The sequence below is a fragment of the Papio anubis genome, chromosome 6 (genome assembly GCF_008728515.1).
Source record: "Papio anubis isolate 15944 chromosome 6, Panubis1.0, whole genome shotgun sequence".
NCBI classification, from domain to species: domain Eukaryota; kingdom Metazoa; phylum Chordata; class Mammalia; order Primates; family Cercopithecidae; genus Papio; species Papio anubis.
Window position 1 is genome coordinate 36,427,183 of NC_044981.1, and position 13,340 is coordinate 36,440,522.

At 37.5% G+C, this 13,340-nt stretch overlaps 1 protein-coding gene across 3 annotated transcripts in view; it reads left to right on the plus strand.

Moving 5' to 3' along the window:
• Nucleotides 1-13,340, plus strand: part of ZFAND3 (zinc finger AN1-type containing 3) — a 348,445-nt gene that overhangs the window by 249,623 nt on the left and 85,482 nt on the right. For 2 of the 3 annotated variants that reach the window (XM_031667679.1, XM_017957429.3), the window contains exon 4: nt 6,273-6,338. The exons of the other annotated variant lie outside the window; for it this stretch is intronic. In XM_031667679.1, coding sequence (XP_031523539.1) covers nt 6,273-6,338 — 66 coding nt within the window. The remainder of the gene's footprint in view (nt 1-6,272; nt 6,339-13,340) is intronic. 3 annotated transcript variants of the gene reach the window in all.

Below are 13,340 nucleotides of genomic sequence, written 5' to 3' on the forward strand. Positions count from 1 at the left end.
CAACTTCTGACCCACTTTGAAAATTCCCTTCTCAGAAATTACTAATTTGGATCTAAATAGTGTGAAAGATCATGTGCTGAGTTAGGATTAGAACTTCTAACTCTGGGAGATTAACACTTAGATTCTGTAAAAAGCTTTGTAAATGGTTTAATTTGGAAGTTTCGTTTGGAGAAATAAGAGGGCTATTATCTGTGTTGAAGAATTTCTGTAAACTTGGATTACAATTCACTATATCTTTATGTATCCTTTTTTTAATCAATGGTGCTTTTCAAACTCAATTATATTGACAGATAGGTGTGTCCTTTCTGATTAAAACAATTCAGGAATTCCAGGTTTAGGGTGAGGTTGGAGATTAGGGTTTTCTGAAGAGATGACTTTTCTTGTGCATTCTACTATGTACTGGATACTCATTAAATACTATCAGTTCTTTGCTATTTTAAATCTCTGTGTTTATATTGAAGGCTAAAGAAGGAATATTTTACTGCTCAAGAAATATACATTATTTGAATTTTTTGAAGATAATTTTACATTCTAAACATGGGCATATCAGGAAACAGTGTAGTTTATTTCACTATCTCCATTGCATAGATTTGTTGAGGTTTATTTTGTCCTTTTTTATTTTTTTAAGAAGCCTCTTCAAGAAATTCTTAATAAGATATCCTGAATCTCTCTCTGCCCAGGGAGGCTTAGGAGGAAAAGAAAAGACATTCTGAATCTCTACAGAGAGGAGAGAATTGCAGCTCTTTAATTTGTTGTCCAAAATTACCTTTAGAACTGTGAGCTTGGAAAAGTGAGATGCTGCAAAGGAAAACAGTGTACAGATTATGATAGAGTGGAATTGACAAGCTGGTTAAAAAAGGATGGTGCATTTTTAATTAGCCCACAGTGCCTTTAAAATAATTAGATACTTTTATGTAAATGTCATGTTAATTAAGAAAATTGAAGTGTTACAAATCTACAAAAGGAATGGCTATTTTTGTGTATTAATGTTTTGCAGTTACTGTGAAAGGACTGATAGTAGAATATTTGATTATTGCACTTCTGGCAATTTTTAGCTGACCAACTCCTTGATAGTCTATTTTTTCTAATTGATGTGCTATTATCTGTGTTGAAGATTTTTAGCACATGATTTAACTGCAGCCAGTGAGGGCTAGTGAAACCAGAAGCCAAAAATAACCAGTCATCACAGTTTTTTTTTTTTTTTTTTTTTTTTTTTTTTTTTGAGACGGAGTCTTGCTGTGTCCCCCAGGCTGGAGTGCAGTGGCTGGATCTCAGCTCACTGCAAGCTCCGCCACCCGGGTTCATGCCATTCTCCTGGCTCAGCCTCCTGAATAGCTGGGACTACAGGCGCCCGCCACCTCGCCCGGCTAGTTGTTTGTATTTTTTAGTAGAGACGGGGTTTCACCGTTTTAGCCAGGATGGTCTCGATCTCCTGACCTTGTGATCCGCCCATCTCGGCCTCCCAAAGTGCTGGGATTACAGGCTTGAGCCACCGCGCCCGGCCCATCACAGCTGGTTTAACAAAATTTTTCAGAGTAGATTGTTGATCTCCATTTCAAGGTTAAGAAGAAATGTTATTTTTCTGTATTTACTCAGCTGTGGAGTTTGAAGTTTGAGTGCATGAAAAGCTAAATGCAGCTATCCTCCAAACCACCATTCTCAACTTCCTCCTCGAGTTGTAGTCTTCAACTAGCCGATGGGATTGACCACTACATGAGTAGGTAGACCTGAGTTTTTTGACATACTCAGTAACTCTATAGGAGACTGGAAAAATACAGTAATTCTGGTACTTCATTTTGAAATGTGTGTGTTGATAGTTAATGGGGTATCTTCATCTACTCCTGTTTTTGTAGGTTACAGTGAAGTGAGTATGCAGATTTGACCCATGTCTTCAACTTTATAGGGCTGCAGTCAATAATACTGTTTCCCTGGGAAAATCTACTACCATATTGCAAATGCTGTAACAATTTCTACTTGTTGGGAATACAGCTGAAGAATATAGTTTCATGGCTTTCATGTGGAATTGCAAATGTGATCCGCAGTGCTGCATTATATATGACACCTTTAATACAAGAATAGAAACATCCCTAGAAGAAGAGGTAGAATATTCACTCTTCTCTAGTCACAAACCACAGTTACCAGAGGCTTTATTCACTCACAAACTCCAAACATTAAATTGTTGAAACTTGATGTTTTTTAAGGAAAAAGTCCTCTGAATGTAATATCAAATGCAAAATGTTAGTCTGTTAATAAATATCTCCGGATAATGAAGAAACTTGAAAAAATTCAGTTATTTAATTTGCTTTAGTAAAAGAAAGCAAAAAGCATTCATGATGATTGGCTAAAAGTTATTTCAGGTTGGTTAATCTTGATATCATCTGGCTCAGAATCCCAAGAACCTGTCGTATTAAGCAAGGAACTTTGTAATTTTTTTAGACATCAATAAACCCAAACTCAGTTGCCACTGATACAGGCTAGAAGATAATGGTTTGAATTGTTCTGTGCTTAGAAATACATTTATTGTCCCAACCTCAGTCCTAGTCAACACATACACATACACACTACATTCATCTATAGAACACACAATCATAAAGAGGCTTCCTCATCTGATTCTTTAGTTACTACGTCTGTCTACCCTGTTGTTTGGAAAGAAGAAGAAAGGTAAAAAGTGGGAGTCAAGTTTACAGTGATTTATGGGGACTTAATGCCAGCCACACTCTCAGGCATTAGAAAGTCCAGAAAAGGAACTTTGACCCTCACTGTCAACTCTCAAAACTATTTTGTTTGCTGTAACCAAATGTTACCCATGTTATATTTTTATTGTTGTGGGCAGAAACCTGAAAACATTTTCTGTGAGTGGCCCTTAATTTCCTGCATTGATTTTAACAGAGTTGATTTGGAACTAACTGTAATTGTGTGGATGACAGTGCAATTAGTGTAGAATATATGTGTGGTGCTGATATGTTCCTGTTCTCGGTTTTGGTGTTTCATAGGTTGTAGTTTGCCAGACCAAATTTAACTCGTAAGTTCTCTGTTTATAACATTGCCCAATTATCAAAGCTGGGATATATTATTACTGCCAGGTACTCTTGCTGTCAGTTTGTCTTGGTTCAACTATGGTTCCATTTGTACTTTACTGTAATATAGTGAATACATTGGATTGGGTTGTTAGTTTAACAAGCTCTCTGGAGAACACCTTCATGATGATGCATGTTGAGATATGCTAGGCAGCCTTACAGTTATTTGCAGAAACCTACAGAAATTTATTCACTAGAAATTTTTGAAAGAATAAACTCTCAAGCTAAAGGCAAGGTAAAGATTCTCTTATATGATAATCTTCTAGCACATTTGTAAATACGGGTGTTAATTCATGAGTCTCAGCCAGATTTCTTTAGGGGTTTTGATTTGACAGTTTCTCCTTTCTTATATAATTCTACTGGATGAATTATTTTATGTCCTTTTAAAAAAAGTATTTTGTTAGTTAAGCTGTTACTGACCCTTATGCACTGTGCAGCTCATGGTGTTATGGGAACTCAGTGATCTTGGCCAGATACTGAGTTAGGGGTAATCAGAAATTAGAACTGACTGAACTGTTAATATTTACATTGTGCTCAGCTAGTTTAGAAAAGTACAGTAACTTCCTCCTATGTCCACCCCAATCTACTACATCAAAATTTCCAGAGTCAGGGTTTGGGAACTTATATTTTTAAAAATGATCCTCAGGACTTTTTGGATGTTGGGAATGTTCTAATATTTTGATCTATGGCCGTTACACAGTATGTATGTGTTAAAATCCCTTAGGATGTACATTTAAGTTCTATACACATCATTCTAATATTGCATTCTCTCAAATGTTACACTCTAATTTTAAAATTTCCTTGAAAAAAAACAAACACCGCATTTTCTCACTCATAAATGGGAGTTGAACAATGAAAACACATGGACACAGGGAGGGGAACGTCACACACCAGGGCCTGTTGGAGGGTGGGGGTCTAGGGGAGGGATAGCATTAGGAGAAATACCTAATGTAGATGATGGGTTGATGGGTGCAGCAAACCACCGTGGCACGTGTATACCTGTGTGACAAACCTGCATGTTCTGCACACGTATGACAGAACTTGGTATTATATGTGTGTGTGTGTCTGTATACATATACATATACACACGCACACACATATATAAACTGTTACTCTTCTGATTAAATAGTTTGCAGTAGTCGCTTGATGAACATTATTAAGCATTCATTGTCTACATAGCAGTGACCCAACAGTAGATAACAGTGTGATTCTTGATCCTTGGGAACATAAAATCAAGTGGAAGAGAAAGTGATGATATATAATATAAAGTTTTATGGTTTATGATACCTTGCTGTACAGATGGTTCATCAAAAGTCACTTATTGGCAATTTTACTGTTTCCATTTTTTTGTTTGTTTTGTTAAAGAAACTGAGGATTATTTATCCAAGATTACTCAGCAAGTAGAGAGTAGTTGTCAGACTTAAACTCAGTCTTCTAAAAAGCCTATACTTTTCAAGAAATAAGAAGGCTTCAATTAACAAAAACAAAGAAGCCTTACATGGAAGCAGAAGTTACAGCATTTTATGGAGCTACAGAAGCCAATCCCAGGAGGGTTTTTGAGGATGTTGAGGCTGTGTTAGCTTTGCATGTCTCTCATTGTCTCTTCATGTTGCCTGTTTTCATGTCACAGTTTACCATTTGAACCTCTGGAATTTTAATTCATCACACTTTTTCTGGTGAATGTAACATTTGTAGAAAAATGTTCTGTTGAAATACTCTGCTCTCTGGTCTGACTTTCGAAACTGCAATTTATTCTTGCCTTATTTTCAAATTCTTGTATTTCCAAGTAATACAAGCCAATGATGAATGTTCTCCTTCCTCATTACATATAGCATTTATTACCTGTTTCTTGTTCTTTGACACTTGGCCACTTTCCGTCTAGCTATTTATTGCTGTCATGTATTGTTCTTTATGTACAGAGGATTTTTGGGTTTTTGTTTGTTTGTTTGTTTTAAGAAAGATTATGATCTCCCTGACTGTGGGACTAACCTGTGTGGTGACACATAGTAGGTATTTGCTAAGTGTTCTTTGAAGTCAACAATGCACTTACTTGGTTTTTCCTCTTTCAAAATTTCCCTTCTGTGTCTTCTTACACTAACTAAGGGTTGTTGCTATTGTGGCCTTGTTATAGTAAAGAGTAAGCTGAGAGTGAACTTCTTAGGTGGGCTCTCCAAGTCCTTAAACCCATGAATCTCGGCACTGTGCACTCTAGGAACAGGTCTCAGAGCTCCTTCATCTTTCCCTCCTTTTCAGTGAGTAACTTATATGAATTCTTGTTGTAGGAGATACACAACTCTGCCAAGTAACCATGTTTTCCTTCTGCTAGTCACAGTCACCTGGGGACCCTTTTTAAAATAAATGTGTAACAGTTGCCTATGTGTTCTATTCCTTTATGATCACCACTGCCCATCCCAGGGCATGTCAGTGGAAAGTGTTGGGGTGTGTATCAGTATCAACCTCAAAATGTGTTGAAAGTCTTGATTTTGCAAAATGAAATTATTGATTTTCAAGCCTTCACTCACCCAACAACTGTATCTCTTGCATACTCTTGAATTATGCTTATGCATCAGATCTCTGGGCCCACCAAGATTGCATAAAGGGCCTCTTGTTATCATATTTCTTATAATGAAACTAGATGTTCTTCCTTGGTCAGCAATGCTTTCTTCTATGTGAAAATGATTCTTATTTCTTTTGACAAGCAGTTTATTGTTTCTTAAGGCCCTCCCTTTCTTACTATGTAAGGCTAGTTTTTCTGTAAATTCCAAGGTAGAGTGACTGCTGAGATACCAACCTAAGAGAGAGAACTCCTGCTCATCGTTCTGTGGAGGAACGCATCTTTCCAAACTTGTGGGTAATTTCCTCTCACCTAGATCTGAATTCTAATTAAATTTTTATTCTTTAACTTGTTAACGTTATGTGAGACTTGGCTGTTTTTTTGGTTTTTTTTTTGTTTTTTGTTTTTATGAAAAGCATGTTATAATGTAGAAAGACTATGCATCTCTATAGACTAAACTGCTGAACTAAAATTAGGTCCTTAGAATTAACCCACCACCACCACCGTCTTTCCTACTACTTCTCGTCATTGTATTTGCAGGTTGATCTTTTCCTTTTTAAGTTTCTCTTTACTCAGGAAAGCAACTATATGGACATGTAAAGGATGTGTCCTGACTGATGCACCTGCCTTTCTGTTTCTAGGTGGGCCATGCACAGACACAGCTCATGTCTCATTAATCACACCAACAAAAAGATCCTGTGGTACAGGTATGTACGTCATTCTTATGTGAATTCATCCTTATTTGAATTCTTCACAGAAATTAGCAACTGGTTCTAACTTGGTGTGCTTGTCAGGGTCTCTGATTTCTTCCATCAGTTGTGAGGTGATATATTATGTGCTTAGTATTGACAGTGGAGTGTCAGCAGAGGTCAAGGTCAGAGTGATGTTTTTGGGGAGTCAGACTGACTGAGTAAATGCTGGCAGCTAGATCCAAGAAGGTGGACATCAATATATACATAATTTCTAATATCTGAAGAATGTTATTAAGACATAACAGAAATGCACATCATTGCCCAGTTTGTAGCATGTAGCTAATCTGAGGGCCAAGATTGAAATTTTAATAGTTTTAATGTAGAAAATCAGTGTTTTGAATTGACTATTGTAGTATCCTAGTATTTTTGGAAAATTGTTTTCTGTCATTTGATTTAAAGCCATGGATATACTGAGATTTCTCTTTTTAGATGCAGAGTCCCAAAAACATCTTTGTGCATCTGTGGCATTTTTATTAAACATGAAGTCATGAATCTTGTGTCACTTCAAAGAGCAGTCAGAATGCCCATTGTTCCCTTCGCCTATAGCTTAATTTATTTTAAGCGATATTTACCTTTTCTAATAATGCTGTCTGCTATTTAAAATATCTCAAGGATTATATTTGGAAGAGTCGAAATAATTGTATTGTTTTTCTAAAGGTCACAGTCAGAGTATTTTTCATAACTTAAAAAATCCTTGTAACTTAAAAAACCCAGCAGAAATAGCACAAACTATTTCCATGTACAAACTTAACACTGAAACCTCAGCTCCTTTAAATGCTCATAGTTTGATGCTAGGCCTCAGTCAGGCCCATGTTTGCATAGTTTCAAAGTAACATCCAGGCACTGAACTCTAAGGAACTCAATTATACTCTTCTCTTCCAAATGACCAGCTTTGAGGTAGGGTAGGGGGTATAAGATAGTCTTGGCGTGCTCTTATCCCTCCTGTGCTCAGTTCCCAAGCTCCACTAGGTAGAGTAGATTTATCGTTTTTCCTGAGGTAGAAAAGAGCTGTGCCTGAAGTGAGATAGACCATCCTGATTTTAGCCAGTGGGAAGTCAGAGAGCCAACTACCTGCCCACTCCAGCCAGAAGCTTGAAAACATTCAGAGTCCTTTGATTTGAGGTCCAGCACTTCAAATGCACAGTACTTTAGTCTTTGTCTTTCCTTCTAATCTTGGCCCTCAGAGAAGGCTGTTAAGCACTACCACTATGTCCAAGTAGCAGTCAAGGAGTTGAACCTTGAACACACTGGGTCATCCTGAGAGGTTTGGGAAGGAGACTCATATACTCAGATGCTGAAACTAGCAGGAAACTCTGGTGAATATCATTTACTTGTGTCTGTCTCCTAGGTAGATCTGTTTCCTCCTCTCTGATCCCATACTATTTTGTGTATCTAAAACTAATAATGATATTTTTTATATGCTTACTACATTGCCAGGTACTATTCTCTATATTTTATATACACGGTGATTTAACCTTCAGAACAGTTCTGCAAGATAGTTATTATAATTCCTCTTTTACAGATGAAAAAAAATGTGGGCACTCAAACTTAAGTATATTTTCTGAGGTAATATTGCTAGTAAGTGATGGAGCCAAGACTTGGACACGGATCTTTAAGACACTAAAGCCTGCATTGTTTTCCCCTATATCATGCTACTGCTTTTCATATTTTGTAATTGTTTCTTCTCCTAACCAGATTGTGGAAAAGCAGACTGTTGAATGAAATATGGAAAAAACGAAACATATATTTGGAAGTATAGCATACAGTCAAGTAGTTTGAAAATGTGAGTTCTAAAATCACATCTGGTTTCAGATCTAAGCTTAGCCACTTACAAGTTGTGATTTTAAGTAAATAAGTCAACATCTCAAAATTTTGTTCTTCATCTGTAAAATGGGATGATAAATCTCCCAGGTTTGGTGTAAGATAAAAAGAGTATGCTCACATAGTAGACCTTCAATTACTGGTAGTTTCCATTGTCTTAATGAAGATTATGTCTTTATAGTGAGCCACCCTTTAGATGGTGTTGATAAACACATCAATGGGCATCTTAGGCAGAAGAAAGAGTAAAGTAGAAGTACTGGCATTCTTTGCTGTACTCAGTTTTATGACCTGATTTTATATTGATCATGTTCTTTGTTACGTGTCGGTATTATACTGGCAATTGAAGGTGGTAATATTTAGATCTCCATTAGTGAAATGATAGGCATTGAGCTCTCAGTCATACCTTTGTAGGCCTTCATTTAGGTGAATACATACCTCTCTTAACTAGAAAAAGATTGAGAATTTCTGACTTGGAAGGAAAATAATGCAATGTCCAGGTCATCTCCTAAAAAGCCTGAAGGAAAGTTGAGATTTCTCAGCAATGGACATTAAAGGTCGTCAAGTTAAGCCGTCTGAAGACTGTTCTGTGCCCTCTTAGGCTAGCCAGACTGCCTCAGCCTTAAATATTGGCCCTGATTTTAAAGGACAGAGCTTCCTGATTTTGAGAGGTAAATTAAAGAATTTATTTTGAGAACCACAGGTTGACTGTCTTTGTCTCCATCTTTCTCTATGTCCTGCAGTCAACAGGTTGCCCATGGTGGGGATTTCAACCATTTTTCTTCTGAACCACCAATTATTACTGTTATTTTGCTGGAATGTTCCTTGTAGCCTTTATGTCTAGGTTCTTCAAGTTAGGATTCATGTCTATGACATGTGCTATACAGTGCTTCTATTATAAGGGGGTCTCCCAGACAGAAACCACATGGGCCTTCAGGCATAGATGGTAGTAAATAATTACTTTACAGTGGTGTCATTTCTTCGGAGACACAGAGTGACACCTTAAGTGAGATCTTACCTACCTCCTCCCAGCCAGTCTATCCATACAAGTTTGGACCTAAAGCAGCCTTGAGCTTCATAAATGATGTTTGTTAGAAAATGGATACTGATATTAGACTAAGATGGTTCTTTAAGTCTGCTGTCTCTGACAGAGGGCACACAATGTATTGTCTGAGGTATGTGGAGACAATAGCAAAAGCTCTTTATCTCAGCCTTAATTTATGTTTTGCAAATTCACTTTATTATATGTGTATGTGTTCATACATTTACTTTTATTTATTTATTTTTATTTTTTAATAGAGACAAGGTCTTATTATGTTGCCCAGACTGATCTCAAACTCCTGAGCTTAGGCAGTCCTCTCGCCTTGACCTCCCACAGTGCTGGGATTACAGGCATGAGCAACCTCTCTCAGTCTGCGGTTTATAAACAGTTTATAAACAGCAAATACACCCACAAATATATACATATTAAAGGTACATGGCCAATTAGATGGGACTATGCAGTTCAAAAAGGTTAGTGACTTCTTCAGTAAACAGATCATTTTCTTCTTAGTACTTTGAAAATTAGCTCTAAGGATTAGCATTAGACCCATTATTATGTGGTTTAGTAAGTGAAGACCTCAGTGGTTGATTAATCAGTCACGATTTGTATTTCAAGCAATTACAGTTTTGATCAGGTAAAGGGTATTGTCATATTTTAGAGGTGGGCAGCAGTGTAGCATGGTTGGTCTACAGCTGTCAAAAGGAGAGAGGCAACTCTTTTTAAGAAATTGTTTTGTCATCACTGTGAGTCTATGACGCAGATTGCAAAAAGTAGCTATAGTAGCAAATGAAAGATCAGTTTGTCTTTGTGAGATAGATGGGAAAGACTTTTCTTTATATGATGGCTTTTAGCCAGACAGAATTATTACCAGTTAAACTCTGTAATCTTTAGATTTTTTTTTTTTTTAAAAAGCAACACCATGATCATGATCATTTTGGTATTTAAACAGAGAACAATTAGATAGATGAAGGGTGTGTGGTTGTCCCCACTCCACCCTACCCCTACCATCTTTGTGGAGTTCTAGGATCTCCACAGTCAATGAAGAGTTGAAAAGTACTGCCAAGTCCTAGGTTGCTTTTGGTTAGAATGTGTGAGTTAAAGCACATCACACCTTCAGATTACTAGACAGAGTTTACATTTCTTCAGAGAGCTCAGAATTTTTCCACATGTTCTCTTGTTAATTCTCGCAACATTCCTGTCAAGAACAAGTATTTTGTGAAGGAAAGAGATCACTTTCCTTGGCAACAAACTACCAGAAGATTCCCTTTTGTCCTTCATTTCTAACCATCAAGTTATACCTTCAGCTAATAAAATACTGTAACCGGAGTTATAGTCATCTCCTTTAGATAATTTTATTTGGAAGGTGTTTGGATATTTAGCTGGCTATCTTCATGACATTATGTTTTTATGTTTAAAGTGGGCACAGATTCAATGCAATCCCTATCCAAATACCAGTGACATTCTTCACAGAAATAGAAAAAAATCCTAACATTTATGTGGAACAACAAAAGACCCAGAATAGCCAAAGCTATCATAAGCAAAAAGAACAAAATAGGAGGAATCACATTACGTGACTTCAATTTATACTGCAGAGCTATACTAACCAAGACACCCTCAAACTGGCATAAAAAGATACGTAGACCAATGGAATGGAATAGAGAACCCAGAAACAAATCCACAGTGAACTCATTTTTGACAAAGTTGCCGAGAACGTACACTGGAGAAAAGAAACTCTCTCCAATAAATGGTGCTGGGAAAACTGGATATTCATGTTCAGAGGTATGAAACTAGACCCCTGTCTCTCTCCACATACAAAAATAAAATCAAAGGGGATTAAAGACTTAAATCTGAAACCTCAAACTATGAAACTACTACAAGAAAACATTGGGAGAAACATCCAGCACATGTAGATAATATTCTCTCTGATAGACTTGAAAAAGGATGGTTAAAACATGCTGTGTGTATGTTTAAAATGTGATTATAATTAGTAGAACAGCAAATAAAATAACTATTTGTGAGGCCATAGGGGAGCTGTAGAACTGTCTGAGGTTAAAGCAGATGGGACTAAGAACAGTCCTGTTAAATATCAAGGCAGTTTTTCCAGAAACTGTCATCTTTCCACCCTATAAGAAGCATGTTAATTCAATTTTACTTTATATCCCTCCCTCCCTATTTTGGGTTACCTGTTTTCCTTTCAGTGTGATAAACAGTGACATGAACTAGAATAGCTTTGTATTGTTCATTGTTTTTTTTTCCCCCCAAAAAAGAGAACAGTTTTCCCCTTTTCTTGACTCACTTTTTTTTTTTTTGACAGAATCTCTCTTTGTCACCCAGGCTGGTGCAGTGGTGCGATCTTGGCACACTGCAATCTCCCTCTCCTGGGTTCAAGTTATTCTCCTTCCTCACCCCGCCCTGCCAAGTAGCTGGTTTTACAGACATCTGCCACCACACTTGTATTTTTAGTAGAGACAGGGTTTCACCATGTTGGCCAGGCTGGTCTTGAACTCCTGACCTCAAGTGATCCACCTGCCTCGGCCTCCTGATGGCAGGATGACAGGCATGAGCCACTGCACCCAGCCCTGACTCACTTCTTTTGTACGGCCTGTTTATGATACTGTTTCTTCTTGCAAAGACGAGAAGAAAACCCCTTTCATCTGGAAGTTAAGAGAAGATTGATGTGCTGAACACTTTCACATCGGTGCTCGGAAGCCAGTTAAAGGGAAATGTTTCCTTGTTGTTAGGTTACCGAAAAGTTTATATGAGATTTTTAGAATTGATTCAGAAGCTAAAGAGTGTTGGTGTTAAATCAGAAGTGGCCCCGTAAATCTTAGAAAGACCTGCACTTGTGTGTTCTATCTGCTGGTAGAGTCAATATTCATTGAAACATTTCAGCCAGTACATTTAATCCTAGAGAGTTGTGTCAGTGGCTACGAACTGTATTGTTCAATATTACACACTATAGTTGGCTTTTCGAAGGAGGACTTCACATCTTCCTCTGCTCTGTGGAGTTTTGTTTTTGCTTTTGTTTTTGTGAGAGAATCTCAGTCTGTCGCCCAGGAGTGCAGTGGTGAAATCTCAGCTCACTGCAATCTCTGTCTCCAGGGTTCAAGCAGTTCTCCTGCCTCAGCCTCCTGAGTAGCTGGGACTACAGGTGCGTGCCACCACACCCGGCTAATTTTGTATTTTTAGTAATGACGGGGTTTCACCATGTTGGCCAGGCTGGTCTTGAACTCCTGACCTCAAGTGATCTGCCCACCTTGTCCTCCCAAAGTGCTGGGATTACAGGTGTGCTCTGTGGCATTTTAAAGGGAGGTAGCTTCGGGTGTGAGTTCAACTGTGTAATTCACTTTTCAAATCTTTCTTGTTGGTCCTTCAGGTATAGCTCTTCCCTCAGGTCTGCAGTATCAGCATTTGAGGCAGAAAATTAGAAATTTGACCTACTTATGTAATATGCAAGTTCCCATCAGGAGAGTATTAGGGAAGATATAAACCTTTCATTTTTTATTAGCGTTTAATGTAATCATTGAAGAAAGATCAAAACAGTAAATCTGTCATGGCAAGGAAAAAGTATTTAAAGAAATGTTTTACCTTGTGCACTCATCATCTTGGGTCCTGAAGGAGTTCATTTGATTCCTGGGGCAGGGGACAAAAGGAGTATCAAATATTTGGCAAGATTGCAAAAATTTCTCTAATCAAAAAGTGCCATCTGACCATGTTTTGCCACAGAAAGCAGTTCTCACCAAAATTTATCATGGCATGTCATAGTGGCTGTTTGCTGACAGTGTGTGAGTTTTGGCCATTCAGTGGATGACTGGGAAAGGGAAATAATCTACTAAATGCTTTCCCTTAGGTTTTTTGTTTCCCTGGAAGAACTTTAATCAGTCTGCTTCAGTTGTTTATGTTGAAGAATAGAATGAAGGAGTGAGATAAAATATACTAATAATTAGATGATTTGATACTCAATATAGAGATAAATTAGGTGGGTTTAAAGGCACCTCACACAATGTATAAATTTCAGATAAGAAGAGGGAAATTTTACTGTTTTGTAATTGGAGCCCTAAATGAGAGTTAGGTCCCATTGCCACCTATGTTTATGT